We start from the raw sequence: 18,503 nt of genomic DNA, 5'->3' as shown, positions 1-18,503 counted from the left end.
TCCCATTTCCTGTGCTAAATCTGCACACCACTTGTACCCATAGACGCTGGGGCACTTTCATCACAACAATCGTAAACCAACCTCTTACCAGCACTTATTCAAGGGGACTACGGCATTCTTTGCGGCGTTTTGCGCTCTTCAATTGTTTATCAGTGTTGTCAATTGGTATGTGTTTACCCTCCAAACTAGGTATAAGACTTACACAAAACCGGGGAAATAAGTGAAATTAGCGTATCTATTTGTATTATATATACGTACATATTACAGCAATTTTATCATTACTGCATTACTATGACAACTAGAATTTCATCGAAACAGTTTGTAAATGCATCGGCGTATGTGTGACGCTCCACTAGATTGGCAACGATGAGTCATTTTTCCTCACGTCGTCTGCTCGTAAGTATACATCCGAAACATTTGTAATTTTTGGGGGTTAATTTGGTTGCAAAAAAAGGGATAATAGACATGAATTAAATTAAACAAACATTTTGAAGTAAAGTTAAACTAAATATTGAGTAAAGTAAACAATTAAGGGAATAAAGCTTTGCATCTCATAATCAGTGTTGTCGTCTGCTGCTCGTAACTGTGTTTGCGGAGTGAGTGCTTAGGAACCAGGAACCACAGCGTGGTTCAAGTGCACTGTGGAGTGAATTAAGACCAAAATGTGGTATAAATTACAATCAAATAAGCACTGTGGAGTTTCAGTTGTGATGGCAGTAAGGATAAAAACCACCGATTACAAGGTAAGAAGGAATTTAGTTCCACCATAACCCAGGGAATAACAAGTTTCATACTTTCACTAATATAGGCAACAAAATGTTGTTTTATTGTGCTAATTACAACTGCAATCTTGAGTAAGATCAATAAACGTTACATAGATATATACGCTAACATTGTTCAAATGAGTGCTGGGAAGGCTGGGGAAAGATGGTGGCCGTCACTGATGAGAACTGTCCATGCAAAACGTAGCCGCCATATTGGATTTCAAAAACTCCCTTGAAAACATATTTTACGAAGAGCTCACATGCTTATTTTAGTTTGTATGGGGCTTTCATATATCAAATTATGTTGACGAAACTTCAGTCTTTTAAATGGTATGCTTAGAGTTGCAATTGTATTCTTGTTTCACCAATTAAATATCGAGTGAATAAGACCCGTCCACCGTGATGAGGGTTGGCCTGCCGTGGCGTTCTACCCTATATTTAGGTATATTAAAGTCAGAATGTTAAGTTTTTATACATTCAACTTCCCTGCCAGAATATATACTTAGCTATAGACTCCGTCGTCTCCGACAGAATTTCAAATTTCTTTCGCGGCACACGCTACCGGTAGGTCAGGTGATCTACCGCCCTGCCCTGGGTGGCAGGACTAGGAACCATTCCCGTCTTTCTAATCAGAATTCTTTCTGTCGCCGGACCATCAACATTGTTGTTGGTTCCTCCCGATTGGTTTTCTTTTTTCGCCGGCAATTGATCTTCTTGACCGACTTTTGGTGACGTATCTGGATTGTTGGATTGGCATACGCTTTTGTGGACTGTTTTGTGGACTTGATTTTGGATTTTTCTTTAAATAGTCTGACTCTGGTATGTTGTGAGACGTTGTGTGAATGTAGGCTGTAAGGTGAGGTTGCCGAAAGCTTCGGTAGAAGACCCTCACACGTATGCAAGAGGTGCAGGGAGTATGAATGTTCTTTTACTAATACTTGTAAAGAATGTGAGAATTTGAGTGAGAACGAATGGAAGAATCTAACTAATTATTTGAAAAAGTTAGAAAGAGAGAGAGCGAGGAAGGCTTCTCATAGAAGTTTAAGTAGTTCTAGATCTGAACTAATTCCAAGCTTGGGATCTTCCCCAAGGGTAAGTATTGCTACTTCTCCTTCCATTGCAGCCCCTTCTCCTATTGCAGAACCTGTAGATCCAGCGAAAGAAACTTGCAGATCTAAAAGCAGCCTTCAAAATATGAGGAAAACAAAAATGGCTGCCATACAAGGTAACGCTAGTGATTTGTCATTAGACAGTGATATAAGTGTCCCCAGTGTAGTGGAGGGGGCATCTGGTCGGCTCAGCAACGCTCCTAGGTCTAGACCTCTTCCAAGCTCACATGCCCAGAGGAGAAGGAATGTCGAAAGCCGAAAGGAGGTTGTGGAGAATCCCCACCGATCAGGTGTCCCTTCGGCGGTTTCTGTGACACCCCAGACTGCCAAGGACAGCTATTGTAAAAGCGTCCTACGTGAGTGTTTCTCGTCGTCGGGCTCTTCATCACCGAGACGTGATTGGAGAGATTCCGATCGATCTCGGCCTCTCAAGAGGATTGTTGGAGGGCGCCGACAATTGACTCGAGCCCTGAAAACTTCCCTGAGGAGTCTCCATCGGGAGTTAAGAAGGCGAGAAGAGCCATTCTTACAACCAGAGTGAGAAGGAGGCAGGAGGTGGAGGCTATGGACTCCTCCCCTCCTCCTTCCCCTCCTCCCGAAGAGGATAAAGAGGAAGCTACAAAGAGGTTCATGATGGCGATGCAGGAGCAGATTTCGTCATTTGTAGGAGTCCTGTCAAAGGGAGCCTCCTAGAAGGAAAGACACTTCCCTTCCTATTAAAAGATCCTCCAGACGTATGGAGGTATCTACCTCCAGGATCGATACTCCTACCCGAGGTGAGGTTCCTGTACGAAACCTGGATGAAACAATCAGAACGTCTGGCACCGGCCAGGAGTGAGGAGTCACCCAGGAGGGCAGGAGCCAAGCAGCCAGGAGTGAGGAGGTCAACCAGGAGGCAGGAGCCAAGAGCCAAGAGTGTGGGAGGCATCTAGGCAAGAGGCAAGAGCCAGGAGGCTAGAGCCAGGAGGCAAGAGCCAAGAGGCAAGAGCCAGGAGGCAAGAGCCAGGAGGCAAGAGCCAGGAGGCAAGAGCCAGGAGGCAAGAGCCAGGAGTCAAGAGGCAGGAGCCAGGAGGCAGGAGTCAAGAGGCAGGAGCCAGGAGTCCGGAGTCCGGAGTCAGGAGGCAGGAGTCCGGAGTCAGGAGGCAGGAGTCAGGAGTCAGAGGCAGGAGTCAGGAGCCAGGAGGCAGGAGTCAGGAGGCAAGAGTCAAGAGCCAGGAGTCAAGAGTCGGGGACTCCGGTCCCTGGAGGTTATGACTCTTCGCCAAATGGGAGCTCCTCTCCTTCAGAACATAGGAGGTCTTGGAAGGACTCTTCCTCAAAACGGGAACGTTCTCCTTCGTCGGATCGAGGGTAGACGAGTTGTCTGACGACGATCCTCCTGCTAATGAGGACTTTCTAGTTACAAAGTCTTGGCCTCTTTACTACTACAAGAGTTTGGAGATTCTCTTAGTCCTGCAGCTCCTCCTTCTCCTCGTTCGCTCTTTTCGAGCTCAGCTACGGCTAAATCGTCGGCCTTCTTGAAAATGAAGCCTGCGATATCAATGAAGAAGGCACTCCATTCTTTAGATTCTTGGATGGACAAGAAGAGGAGTTAGGAAAGACGGTATTCTGCATGCCTCCTTCCAGATTGCACGGGAAGAGAGGTATTTGGTATGGGACGGGAGAGACTATGGGTCTTTCTTTACCCGCCTCTGCAGATGCCGACTTTGCCAGTTTAGTGGAGGCCTCTAGACGTCACTCCTTAGGATCGGTCAGAGCGACGTGGAGCACTTCAGAGTTGAACCACTTGCTAAAGGGACTTTTTGTCACTTTAGAGGTGTTCAATTTTCTGGATTGGTCGCTCGGAGTTCTGGCCAACAAATCTAAGGATCCGGAGTTTCTGAAGAACCCAGAAATTCTCCACCTAGCGTGCTCGTCCTGCATGGACAAGGCAGTACAGGACGGTTCTGGTGAAGTGGCTTCACTTTTCGGTGCTGGTCTCCTAAAAAAGAGATCAGTGTATGGTTCCCTTTTATCGAAAGGGGTTTCTCCGAGCCAGAAGACTGCCTTACTGTTCGCCCCACTATCAGATCATCTGTTTCCTTCTCAGTTAGTCAAGGATATATCTCGCTCACTAACTGAGAAGGCGACACAAGACCTACTTACTCAAACGTCCAAGAAGGACGACCGGTAGTGGCGACGGTTTTAAGAAGGAACCCTCGTCCTACTCAGCAGCCCTTTCGTGGAGGTGCAAACGGCTCGTCCACCTGCCAGAAAGAAGAGCTCTGAAAAAGAGAGGAAGGTCTTCATTTAGACCATTCAAGAGATCTAAGTGACTTGTTGCTCCTCCAAGCACCAGTGGGCGCCAGACTCCTGAACTTTGCAGGAGGAGTATGGGAACAAAGGGGAGCCGACCCTTGGTCAGTGTCGGTCCATGAAGAAGGGATATGTAATCCCCTTCGACGACAACCGCCCCTAACATCTACGCCTCGGGAACTGTCAGCGAGGTACAGAGACCCGTTAATGCGAAAGACTCTCTTCAGATGGTGGAGCAAATGTGGGAAAAAGAGGCCATCGAACTGGTACAAGATCCACACTCCCCGGGATTTTACAATCGCCTTTTTCTAGTACCAAAGGCATCGGGGGGGTGGAGGCCAGTTCTGGACGTAAGCGCTCTGAATCGCTTCGTACAGAAAAAGAAGTTTCGTATGGAAACGTCCGCCTCTGTCATGTCGGCGCTTCGCCCAGGAGATTGGATGGTCTCTCTGAAACCTGCAAGACGCCTATTTCCACGTTCCCATTCACCATCAGTCAAAGAAATATCTCGCTTTGTGATAGGAGACAAGATCTTTCAATTCAGGGCTCTGTGCTTCGGTCTGTCTACAGCCCCACAAGTATTCACCAACCTGATGGCGAATGTAGCAAGATGGCTTCACCTAGAGGGGATAAACATCTCCCTCTACTTGGACGACTGGCTGATCAGGGCCAAGTCGAAGAGTCAGTGCTTGGAGGACTTGGAAGTAACAAGAAAACACGATAGATTCGCTAGGGTTGCTCGTCAACCTCGAGAAGTCACAACTGATCCCAGCCAGAACTTGGTCTATCTGGGGATTCAGATGGATTCTCGGGGTTTTCTTTTGGGTATATCCTTCGCGGGAAAGAATCGCTCGAGGTTTGTCGAGAATCTCGAGCTTCTTAGAGAGAAAAAGACAGCTCAGCGAGGGATTACCTGAGCCTATTAGGGGACTCTGTCCTCATTGGAAAAGTTCTTCTCGCTAGGGAGACTTCACTCTTGCCCTCTTCAGTTTTTCCTCAAAGAGGTGTGGAACTGGAAGACGGGTCAACTCTCGGACATCTTCCAACTTCCACAAGAAGTAAAAGATCATCTGAGGTTTGGGGGGTGGGATCCCTCAGCTTCAAAAGAACGAAGGCTTATCGCTTGCTCTGCTGAACCCAGACCAAGTGTTGTTTACCGACGCTTCGGAGTCGGGATGGGGAGCGACGCTGGGAGCAAGGGAGGTGTCAGGCACCTGGACGAAGGAACAGGTGTCCTGGCACATCAATTGCAAGGAACTTGTGGCCATACACCTAGCCTTAAAGTCCTTCGAAAAGATAGTCAGAGACGGGGTAATACAGACAGATCAACTCAGACAACACCACGGCTCTGGCTTACATAAGAAAGCAAGGAGGCACGCACTCGTTCTCCCTCTATCAGTTGACAAAACACCTGTTAACCTGGACGGAAGAAAGAGGCATAACTCACCTCACAAGGTTTGTTCAAGGGATCAAAAATGTGAGAGCGGACAGACTGAGCAGGAGAAACCAGGTCCTTCCCACAGAATGGACTCTTCACGAAGAAGTGTGTCGAAGTCTTTGGTCCCTGTGGGGGAGACCTCACATAGACCTGTTTGCGACGTTCCTCTCCAAAAGAATAGAGAACTTTTGCTCTCTAGTAGAGGATCCGAGAGCCTTCACAATAGACGCGTTTCTCATGGATTGGTCGGGTGTGGAGCTTACGCCTTTCCCCCGTTCAAAAATCCTGGGGAAGTGCTCAGGAAGTTTGTAGCTTCGAAGAGCACGAAGTTGAATACGCCATAGCCCACTTTTGGCCAGCACAAGGAATGGTTCACGGAGGTACTGGAATGTGGATAAGTTGGGAACTTCCCCAGATTCGTGCTTTCCAAACAGACCTGACCTCTACTCAGACAACCCACTTCGAGAGGTTTCATCACAACCTCCCAGGTCTCGCTCTGACTGCCTTTCGACTATCGAAAGACTTGTCAGAGCGAGAGGCTTTTCTCGCGAGGCTGCGGGCTCTATCGCTAGAGCCCGCAGAGCTTCGACGAGAAGAGTATACCAGTCGAAGTGGGAAGTCTTTAGAGGTGGTGTAAGGTTCAGAAGCTGTCCTCCTCCAGTACCTCTATAGTGAATATTGCCGATTTCCTCCTCTTTCTGAGAAAGGAGTCACACCTATCTGTCTCGACAATAAAAGGATACCGAAGCATGCTGTCTTCGGTTTTCAGGAATCGAGGCCTAGACATTGCTAACGACAAAGATCTACACGATCTAATTAGATCTTTGTGAGAACGTCGAAAGCAGCTACTCCTAGAACACCTAGTTGGAATCTAGACGTGGTCCTGAAATTCCTTTCATCAGACAAATTCGAACCTTTACATCTGGCGTCTTCCGAGACGTTACTAGGAAATGCTTGTTCCTAGTGGCTCTCGCTACAGCCAAGAGGACGAGCGAATTCACGCTCTGGATTCCACGGTGGGGCTTCAAGGAGATGCTGCCATCTGTTCTTTCCAGACAATGTTTCTGGCAAAGAATGAAAACCCATCAAAACCTTGGCCCAGAGTTTTGAGGTAAAAGGCCTATCTAACCTGGTAGGCAGAGAGATAGAGAGATCTCTCTGTCCAGTGAGAGCTCTTAAAATTCTATTAGAGAGGAAGAGACAGATGGGAGCTTGTCACACAAGGTCTTTGGTGTGCAGTGAAGAACCCCAAACGACTCATGTCCAAGAACGCCTTGGCTTTCTTTGTGAGAAGCGTTATTACGGACGCTCACAAGAACTGCTCGGAGGAATCCTTCGTCTTCTAAAAGTCAAGACGCATGAAGTAAAGAGCAGTAGCAACGTCTTTGGCGTTCCAAAAGAATATGTCTCTGAAGAATATCATCGAGACTACATATTGGAGGTGCAATTCAGTGTTTGCATCTCATTATCTGAAGGACGTGAGAGTGACCTATGAGAAGTGCTTCTCGCTAGGTCCTTTTGTATCAGCAGATACAGTACTGGGTCTTGGAGCAAAGACTGATCCTTAATTTTTGTGTTTTTTATCGTACATAAACCCTCTTGTCAGATATGTGCTTGGTTTTCTAGCAGCAAGCTCACTACTGTCGCACGGGAGCAGAGTGTCATTGCTGGTAGGCGATCAAGGGTATGTATGACTAGTAGGGGAGTACAAAATTTTTTTTTTGTATATTTTGTAATGAAAGTGTAATTATGTTTCGAGTTTTTTGGTTGTTTGTGAGGAGTTCGGGGATAACTCCTTACATCTTAGAACTAACATGGATGTTAGGATCAGGTGATCGGGATCGGTTTTGTGCTCCTTGAACAAGGTGTATTGTCATGTAAGGAATAGCACCCAATGACAAAGGCCTTTAGGCTATGCCGAGTAAGTGGATAAGACCCCATTGGCAGACCCACAAGAACTCTTAGCCATAGATCATTATCTCGCTGAGGCTCTTGAGGCTAAGCAGACTACAAGGCAGTAGCCGCGAAGTCTTCAGCCTAATAAGGTAGGAACCAAAGGTTTATAAATACCTACAACATATGTTGTTTACCTGTCTATTTCAGTAGTTAGCTGTCTCATTACCACCACCAATGGGTGCTAATCAGCTAAGTATATATCTGGCAGGGAAGTTGAATGTATAAAAATGATATTGTCATGTTACAATAAAGTTTTATACATACTTACCTGACAGATATATACGATAAATGGCCCACCCAGCCTCCCCGCAGGAGACAGGTGGAAGAGAAGAATTCTGATTAGAAAACGGGAATGGTTCCTAGTCCTGCCACCCAGGGCAGGGCGGTAGATCACCTGACCTACCGGTAGCGTGTGCCGCGAAATTTGAAATTCTGTCGGAGACGACGGAGTCTATAGCTAAGTATATATCTGTCAGGTAAGTATGTATAAAACTTTATTGTAACATGACAATATCATTTTTCTTAGTGATCCTGATTAATTTTAGATGTACCTAGTACTATTCGTTTTTGCCAGAAATACCTAAGTTTAAGTATACTATCACCCTAAAAATACAGACTAACGACAAAAGAGCAACTGGTTTATTATTGATTGGAGAAAAATGAAGAATGTGAACAACAGGAATAGGCCTAAACGGCAACGTAACCTTCTTAACCTAACTCAGTGTGTTGCTGAGTCTGAACCAGACTCTTGTATGTCTGCTCCCTCCAACCATAACATGGCCCAGTTATTTTCAGACACAGGGCAGTGTAATTGAGTAAATAAGCATTTTGAATTAGAATATCGTAGAATCAAAGCAAAGACATGGTACCCAATATCAGAATCAGTTTAAGACACCCAAATAAAACCATGTTTCAGTATTTAGAAATCTTGGTGTTGTTCAAAACTGCATAATTTGCTTTAGCTATGACAGTGAATTCTTTGTCTCTAAAGAATTAAGAATTTTTTTTTTTTTAACTGCACAACAGATCTGGACACAAACCTCTGGAAATATTATGCAGTAAGACCCACCACATATGCACATAGATGCTGTTAACACAAAATAATGAACAGTATTAGCCTATTTAGTAATTGAAAATAAGTTACTTTAGAATACTTAATAGAGCACTGAACATATGAAGCTTTGCAGTGACCTCATGTGTTACACCAATTAGCATGGATGGGAAGAACCATTGCTATACTTGAGAAAAGGAGTCATAATCATAATAATCAACAATTGAGGCTTTACACTAAAGAAAAATGACAGTTCTAATAGAGAAATCATAGAATATATCAATTACATTAATAAAATGTCTCAAATTAGATATAAATGCTCATTAAATATTGTTTAAAACTTGTGCATTTAAATAATAAAGGCAATACACCTTTGTCTCATCAAGAGCATGGAGTATAGACTATTTTTCCTAAATTGAGTATCTTGGCATTTTTATGTTTTTGGCTCTCATTATTGATGGAAATTTATTATGTTTATAGTTTCCTTACATAGCTGTAACAGTTATTGAGTACCAATGTGTGAAAAATAGATTTTTGGTTATGGAATCAGAAAAGCGAGTGAATAGCATTATCCTGTGAGGGTAAGTTGGATAAAATATTTTATGCTGAATGCATGAGAGATCTAGTGAAAGGTTTTCATACTGGACCAGTATGTGTCATTAAAGAAATACTGTAAATAGTACTATTAAACTTATAGTCTAATGCAATACAAATGTGTAGAATAATTCTGATCGTTTTTTATATGATTGTAACTAATTTAACTAAAGTTCCACTGCTTGCCCCTCATCTGTAAGCCATTCTTGGCATGCCTGCATTGTTGGAGTATAACAGCAGAAGATGAGGCTGTTCTCAGTATTCTGGATGACACATCTGTTGCTGCTTTACAGGAACACTTAGCCAAGGCTAAGGGGTCCCTGCTCTTGCTGCTGCCATTATCCGGCTAAGGAACTTGACTCGGTCAAGCCTCTTGTAGCAGACATCTTGCAGATGAGAGAACCAACCCTTATTGTATTGAGTACAGGCTATACTCAAGTGGTGCCTCGGCCTGCCTTGTCTCTGTCTCTAGATTTAGCTGAGGAAGGTGACACCTGTGGACAGTAAGGTGAAAAAATCCAGGCATTTATATATCCTCATCCTTCTCTTCCTTCTTTGTTTGCCTCTTCATTGTCCCACAAGAAGAAGAGGAGGAGGTGTTCTTGGGAGCCCTCTCACAAGAAGCTCCACTAGTGAGCACCTTCCCTCTCTGAAGGTTTTTGACTGCATTCCATCACCTGTAGTTGGGAAATATGCTGTGGAAAGGGTTGACAGCAAGTTGTCCTAATGTGCTCTTGGCCTAGCGTCTCCTCATTCTTTCCAATACAAGAGCCATCTTACACATGCATGTTGTGCTTGTGCAAACAAAGGGTTCATGTATGAGAAGTTACCACTGTATAATACAGTTGCGTATTATTGTTATCCGTGTGTATTTGTGTGATCATGTGGGTCATCAATGATTCCTGGTTCAGACCTCCTGTTTCTCCAAGTAAGCACATCTACAATCATCATTGAAGTAAACTTTGTCCTCATTATGAAACTGTCATTTAAAGAACCAGTAGGCTCAACATCGTTGTACAACTGTAACCAATGAAGATTGTGAAATCATCTCATTTGATATATATTTTACAAAAGCATGCGACGAGAGACAGCTCACTCGGTTTTAATAATTAACAAAAAGAACTTGTTCAGAAGATTGTAGGCCCTGGCTGTCTGTAACAGAAACAGAATTCAACCACTCCTTATGGCGAGTAGTAAAATTGCAGACAGATGCAAAAGGGTCATTTCTATTATTTTCCTATATCTTAGTTATGGTTATTAGAAGACACTCAAAATTAGTATCCTAGTTTTATGATTGAAAGAGTAGTAAGAGATGGAAGAGAACATTTAGATTGGAGTAACGATAGACAGTTGACTCTTAGAATATTTATGCCAGTGAGACAGATTAATCAGCAAAACACCATAAGATTTATAAAACTTGCTTTATTGAGTGCATTATATGTCTCTAGAGATAGAACTCATAATAAATCTATAAAAAAGAAGTACTAATCAGGACAGTATACACCATTGGTTTAAATAGGATTAGATGGAGAAAGGTTTATTGAGGCTAAATCTTTAAAATGCATTTTGTTCATGAAACTTACCTGTCAGATATATATATAGCTGTATTTCTGACGTCCGACAGAATTTCAAAACTCGCGGCACACGTAGTGGGCGGCCAGGTGGTAGTACCCATTCCCGCCGCTGGGAGGCGGATATCAGGAACCATTCCCATTTTCTGTTCATATTTTTTCTGTCGCCGGTGCTGGAAACAACTGTTTACAGTACCTCCGTCTAGGATTTTTTATTTATCTCGCTTTAAATTATCTGGATTGACTTTTGGTATCGACTTCTGGATTGTTGGATTGGCACGCGTAATAGTGGATTGGTTTTTGATTTTGGATTGGCTTTTCTGTGTACATGATGTCGGGATCAAGTACTGGAAGTTTCAGAGTGTGTGTGAGGAGTGAATGTAAGGTGAGGCTTCTTAAACCTTCAGTTGATCCTCTCACAGTTTGTGTGAAATCCAAGCGTTCAGTAGCCTAGTGGGCTTCAAGGGGGACAACGCTGTCTGCTCGTTGAGCCCGTCTTTCTTGGCTAAGAATGAGAACCCGTCTAATCCTTGGCCGAAGAGCTTTGAAATCAAAGGAATGTCGAGTCTCGTGGGTCAAGAACCAGAGAGAGCCCTGTGCCCTGTCAGGGCTCTCAAGTTCTATGTTAATAGAACTAAAGAGATAAGAGGTCCCTCAGGTAATCTCTGGTGCTCGGTGAAGAGACCAGATTTGCCGTTGTCGAAGAATGCTGTTGCTTTCTTCTTGAGGGACGTCATTAAAGAGGCTCATTCATCTTGCCAGAAGACTGATTTGAGCCTCTTTAAAGTGAAAGCTCACGAAGTCAGAGCCGTAGCTACTTCTCTTGCCTTCCAAAGGAATATGTCTATCAAAGATATACTTGATAGCACCTTTTGGAGGAGCAATTCCGTATTCGCCTCACATTACCTCCGGGATGTGAGAACGATTTACGAGAACTGTAGTTCTTTGGGGCCTTACATTTCGGCAGACACAGTTTTGGGGGCTGAAGGTAGCTCTCTCCCTATCCCTTAGCTTAGTTAGGTTAGTTTTTTATTGTGTTTTTGGTTGATGGTGAGATCTTCTGTGGAAATCTCCCATTCCTTAGTTTTAATGTCGGTTTTTTTGGTTAGTTGGTCAGGTGGTGGTCGGTTGCTGTGTTACTGCCATATGTTTGGCTAGATGGTCTTGTCACATTGAGGTCACGTCCCCGTTGACAGAGCATCCAGAGTGCACCAGCACTACAGGTCCAAACCTGGCTGGCAACTCTGATGAAAGCAGAAGCAGGCTTAAGTGACAGTAATCACAGAGTCTACTTTGCTATCAGGTAAGGAACCAAGAGGAAATCTTTTACTTAATTTAAGTTTCCTAAAAATCCTATTCTGTCTCTACCACCATCCGAAGGTGGGATTCAGCTATATATATATCTGACAGGTAAGTTTCATGAACAAAATGTTATTGTTATAATACAATTAAGTTTGTTCATACTACCTGGCAGATATATATAATTAGAGTGCCCACCCTCCTCCCCTCAGGAGACAAGGGTCATGAATAAATATGAACAGAAAAATGGGAATGGTTCCTGATATCCGCCTCCAGCGGCGGGAATGGGTACTACCACCTGGCCGCCCACATACGTGTGCCGCGAGTTTTGAAATTCTGTCGGACGTCAGAAAATACAGCTATATATATATCTGCCAGGTAAGTATGAACAAACTTAATTGTATTATAACAATAACATATTTAGGAACACTTAATACCCAATACACAGTCAGACAAGGGGCTGACTGAATAGATTTGGAAATCAAGAAGATGTAAATTGAATATGAGTTTAGTGAAATATGCTATGCTGCACTGACATGAGTCATGGTATTGCTGTGTAACTACTGTATAAAAGTTTTAGCTGATTTGAGAATAAAGCTTTAGAAAGAGTAAGAAATGATATGATGAGGGAAATTACAGAAGTTCCATATGTAAACAAGCTAATGATGAAAGAAAGAAGGCTTAGACATGTCCTTACAACCCCTGGGATAACAGCACTGTGCCGAATAGCATCAGATGGGCTCCTGTGAGCACGAGAAGACCTGGACAGCCCAGAGCTACCTGAATGAGAAATTTGAGAAGGAATAATAACTGGGGTTGCCTAGACTATCTAGGCTACCTGAAGATCCTGACATGGCTTTGGCTAGCCTCTGAAAATTATACTAGCTTTATAAACTTTTTAGAATCTAGAGAAATAAGACATTCTTATTTTCTTATTATAGTAATTTATGTTGAATGCAACATAAAATATGAGAAACAGAATCAATCCTTCAACAACTTCTTCACAGTAGCATAGCCTACCAACTCTATATTTTCTTGATCAAGTAGGTAACTATAATCAAATATAAGAAAATCAAAAGTATTGTATGTTTGTATAGATTAATGAGTACTTTGTATGTACCAGTGTAACAAGAAAATGACAAAAAAAAAAAAAAACAGATTATCAGGAATTTGAATAGTAGTGCTCATGTAAGTGTGATGCTACCACACATCACATATGGTAGACTCCCTTGTTAGTTGTATTATCTGTTAATCCATTGACAGTACAATACGTACTTCCTCCATGTCTGATTGATTCTTCCCGTCTCATTGTTTGCTCATACTCTGCAAGTCTTGGAATGTCCAGCCTCTGATGTACCTTATCTTGCTGCAGCTTCCTCATATGCAATAGCTTTGATTTTAACAGTGAATTTCAAACATGAATCTCTACTGTACTTTATTCAACCTGTACCTAACCTTTCTTTTGGTTCCCTCTAAATTCCAGCCTCTCAATTCAGTAAATACCACATCACCAGAGTAACAGAGGTTGTATCTCCTCCAGGGACTGCTCCTGTAACAAAATCCTCCTTTATTTGTTCAATATTAGTTCTTATTTTGGAAGATGGACAATCTGAATCCCTTATTCCTTTGAAACTTTGCAATTCTGTGTAACTTTGACAAAAGCTAGATAGATTTTGACATATGAGGTATGGTCATAAAGTATCAGGATTGGTGCTCTAAAAAAGAAAACTTCGGCACACACCATTGTAGCATTCAATTTCCTTCAAAGCAGTATGTAGTCCTATTCAGAAACCAGACACTATCCAGCGCTGTTTCCATTAATGGAAGCATTTATGTCACTTGTTTTCTGGGATAATCAGCAGCTGCCTCGTCATATTCATTTGGACCTCCTCGAAGTCTTGAAATCTTCCTTGTAAATGGGATTTGATTTTTGGAAAGTGGAAACTTTCCAAGAATGAGATGTGGGGAATACAGTGGCTGTCAGACATGGGGGATGTTGTGCTTGGCCAAATTTTGCAGAATAGGCAGGTGCATTGACTTGGTGCAATTGCCACACACCAGATGCATGCAGTTCTGGCCTTTTCTGATGAATAGCATCCTGCAAATGCCACAACACATCACAGCAGTAATCCTTGTTTACTGCCTGACCAGGTGGAGCATTGTAGTCAAAGAAAACAGTTTGGTCAGACTCCCCACCCCCACCCCCCCAATGGGTAAGTCTCCTATGTAAAGAATGAAGTTTTGTATTTGTGCAGGAACAAATAGCAAATTTTAAAGTATTATGTATTTTTCTTAACATAAAAACCTGAAGTTCTTTATATTTATGGCCCATCTCAGCCACCCCTCATTCTGGTACCTGGGCCAAAAGGCAAAGTGGAGTGCAGACTGATGAATGGTCAGAACTTCCCCCCTACTGTCTTTAGTTAATGACCTTGTGTTCGCAAGCTAAATTCTATGTAAGGAACTTCAGGGTTTAACTGGATCCAGCTAGGTGCTAGAAATTATCCAATTGTTAAGACCTCAGGTTTGTAGCTATGAAAAATACAAATTGTCTTAGAAAATGTGTCATTTTTTTGCTTTTAGATTTTTAATGGGAAAGAATATAAATTGTTTACTTGTGAAAAAATAACTACAGGTAAGAAATAACTTTAAATTCTCTGTATCTCTTATTTTAGGACTGGTGCGTGAGTGGCAGTGAAATTCCAATATGTAAGCGATGTGGTCGAAAACAGTCATTAGTGGTCCAGATTTATGCACCCTTAGAAGGTGGATTATATCACAGAACACTCTATTTATTTGCATGTGTAACCCAAGAGTGCTGGAACCGTCCACATAGGTGAGTAATTTTAAGAAATATTGAAAAGTACATTTCATATGATTGTACTATGTACATATACACATATACAATGGACCCCCCGTATTCGTTGGGGATGCGAGTAGGTAAAATCCGCAAATACTTAAAACCCCTCTGGAAATGCTTAGAACTGCCTATTTTGATATTTCAAACACAAGAAAAACCCTCTTGCTTATACCTGAATATTTTAATAGTTTTATCACAAAAAAGGGATTTTGACGAAGGAAAAATCTATTTCTGGGTGATTGGCTCGTGTCGCCCTATGAAAGGATCCTTAATATCATTCTTTCTAGGTAAAATTAATCTAAAATTACCAGAGAAAAACAAAATTAAGAAAATGTCAGTAAAACTGACTCGCTCACTCTTAAAAAGAAGTGTCGGTATGGTAATAGGGGCGAGTGGGAACACTACCACGAGACATTCACCAATTAGAACTTCCAATCAGAATCCCCACAAGAGAGAGCTGATACCAACGGGCCGATGCGGCCCAGCCACTACTACTACTAGAGGACGCCACGGACAGCAGCGCCCCTAGCGGACATCCTTAATCTAAAAACATCTTGTCCTGCATGGGGGGGTAAACATACAGGGTGGGTTTCATAGGGCGACACGAGCCAATCACCCAGAAATAGATTTTTCCTTCGTCAAAATCCCTTTTCTGGGCTCAGCTCGTGTCGGCCTATGAAAGAGTACCAGAGAAACAGACAAGATGGGAAAAAAGGACAAATGAAAAAGCAGTTGTAAAATGAGGGATATAATAATAAATCAATTACAGCATATAAACTAAGTACTTAAGCCTAACTTATTCTAAACAGTAACATAAAAGAAAGTTAGTAATGTAAAAAAGTACTTAAAATTACAGTAAACATAGTAAATTATAATAATGCAGTGTAATATTAACAAAATAGATTTACTTAGATAAATTATTTACAAAATATACAAACACATTGTGTCCTACCCTAGCATAAAAATAAGGGTAGGTACACTGAAGTACATTATCAGTACAAAGTGTGGATGTCCCTAGCAAAAAAATAAGGGACAATCCACTAGTATGATTTCAGCGGCTAAGGCTAGGATATCCGAGTAGCATGGCGATAGGGTGAGGCATGTTGGATGAGGTAGGTAGAAAGGAGACCTGGATCTGTACTACGACTACTATACAGTATCAGGAGAAACAATGTTTCCCGCTGCTACTGCTGAAAATTTTAAAAAGATTCCAAGGACTTTAGATAATGACGTTTAAAGACTGTCGGAGATTTCCATCCAGTATACTTTTTAAGATCCTCAAAGTTCATATGTTGAAAGTAATTAATTGAGGTGGCTACTCCCCTGATGTCATGTGCTTTTGGGAATGAATCAGGATTGGCTTGTTTAATGAAGTAAAGGATTTGTTGTCTAATACCTTTTACTGACAAAGTACCACCTTTTTCTCTCATGAAGAGAGAACCTGAGGATCTTGAGGATGTACGAGATAGAAAGGCTCTTAAAGTTGATACTGGGCAGAGAGAAGGGTCTTGGGAAGTGGGATGACTTTCCAAGGGGCCCACCTTGCAAGAGGATCCTCATTTTTAGCCAAAAAACTACGATCCGGAGCAAGCAGAACTTCTCCTGAGGGGAGGAATTCCACATGACCCGCATCTCTGGATAGAGCTGACAGTTCTGAAATTCTAGCTCCTGAGGCTAGGCTTAATAAGAATAATGTCTTTCTAAGAAGCATTATGAATGTACAAGACGAGTTGTCAGTATCTGAAGCTAGTTTGAGACATCATTTAAGAACCATGAAACTGCAGTAGGCCTTTGAGAAGGTCTAAGTCTAGCACAGGCTTTAGGAATAGACGTGAAATAAGATTCAGTCAGATCTATCTGAAAACCTAACTGAAAGATCTTCTTCAAAGCCGATTTATGAGTAGTAATAGTGCTAGCTGCTAACCTTTTTCAACAAGGATCTGAAAAAGGATATAGCTAGATTAACTGTCATGGTTGTAGTGTTTGATTCTTTCAGGAAGGATGCTAATTTTTTAACAGCTGAGTCATATTGTCTAATAGTTGACTCTCTCTTATCTGATTCTAGGAAGAGAATATTTTGTGGATCAATATTAGCATCTTTATTAGCCGCAAACTTCATGAAGTCCATAAAGTTAGGGTCTGAAGAATTCCTGAGGAAGCGAACACAGTCCTCATTTGTACTGATTGTGACAGCTTGGGATTGGGAATCCGTTGAGGTCGGAGACCCAATTCCAGAAGAAGAGGATACCAGTTGCTCTTGGCGCCAGTCCGGTGCAATCAGAGCTACTATTCCCTTGAAAGTCCTCAGCTTGCTTAAGACTTTCAAGAGAAGATTCACTGGAGGAAAAACATAAATTTTTCTCCACTGATCCCAATCTAACGACAGGGCGTCCGTGGCATAAGCCAGAGGGTCCAGGTTGGGGGCCACATAGCAAGGGAGCTTGTGGTTCGCTTGTGAGGCGAAGAGATCTACTTGGAGACCTGGGACTCTCCGGCATATCCACTGGAATGATCCGTCGTCCAGGGACCATTCTGATTCCAGAGGAACTGACCGGGACAAAGCGTCTGCTATCACATTTCTTACCCCGCCAGGTGAGTGGCGGACAGATGCCATTTGTGTTTGTTTGCTAGGCACAGATGGCTATCATGACATGGTTCACATGCTTGGATTTGGGACCCTCCCCTGTTGATGCAATGAACTACCACTGCACTGTCCAAAACTAGCCTTAGATGAGACTTTTTCGGGGGAAGCAGTCTCTTCAAGGTAAAAAATACTGCCATTGCTTCCAGAACGTTTATGTGGAGCTGGCGAAATTGAACTGACCAAGTCCCCTGAACCTGTTTGAACTGAGAATATCCCCCCCACCCGGACAGGGAGGCATCCGTGTGAATGGTTAACACTGGAAGGGGATATTGAAGGGGTACCCGCTTGGCTAAGTTCTTTACTTTTGACCATGGACGGAGTTGATTGCGAAGGATCTGTGGAATTACTGACAACTTGTCTCGAGATTTGGTGTTTGCTCTCGATCGCCAAACTCGATTTATATCTTTTAGCCTTGCTCTCAGGAGGATATCTGTTACCGAAGCAAACTGAAGGGACCCTAGGATTCTTTCCTGGTTTCTCCTTGATGTTTGTTTGCATTTGAGAAATTGCCTGACAGATTTTGCTATTTCCTTCCGTTTGGCCACTGGAATTGACAGATTGTGGGAAGACAAATCCCATTGGATTCCCAGCCACTGAAAACGAGACTCCGGGGTAAGTCTGGATTTCGTTTTGTTTATCTGGAACCCAGATGTTCCAGAAAGTGAACTACCTTTTTGGTGGCTTTGAGACATTCCTCGACAGTTGGTGCCCAGATCAACCAATCGTCGAGGTATGCTGCTACCATGATTCCCTGAGTTCTCAATTGCTGCACAACCACTTCTGCTATTTTCGTGAATACCCTGGGGGCTACATTCAGACCGAAGGGCATCACTTTGAATGAGAATGTCTGATTTCCTAGCCTGAATCCTAGGAATGGGCGGAAGTGTCTGGCTATAGGGATATGATAGTATGCGTCTGTAAG

The 18,503-nt window shown here is 42.8% G+C and overlaps 1 protein-coding gene across 1 annotated transcript in view; it reads left to right on the top strand.

Moving 5' to 3' along the window:
* LOC135225003 (programmed cell death protein 2-like) overlaps window positions 1-18,503 on the top strand; it is a 160,530-nt gene that overhangs the window by 3,561 nt on the left and 138,466 nt on the right. The window contains exon 2 of the mRNA XM_064264295.1: window positions 14,753-14,913. Coding sequence (XP_064120365.1) covers window positions 14,753-14,913 — 161 coding nt within the window. The remainder of the gene's footprint in view (window positions 1-14,752; window positions 14,914-18,503) is intronic.

The sequence above is a fragment of the Macrobrachium nipponense genome, chromosome 20, assembly GCF_015104395.2.
Source record: "Macrobrachium nipponense isolate FS-2020 chromosome 20, ASM1510439v2, whole genome shotgun sequence".
Classification (NCBI taxonomy): domain Eukaryota; kingdom Metazoa; phylum Arthropoda; class Malacostraca; order Decapoda; family Palaemonidae; genus Macrobrachium; species Macrobrachium nipponense.
This window is presented reverse-complemented; position numbering and strand designations above follow the sequence as displayed.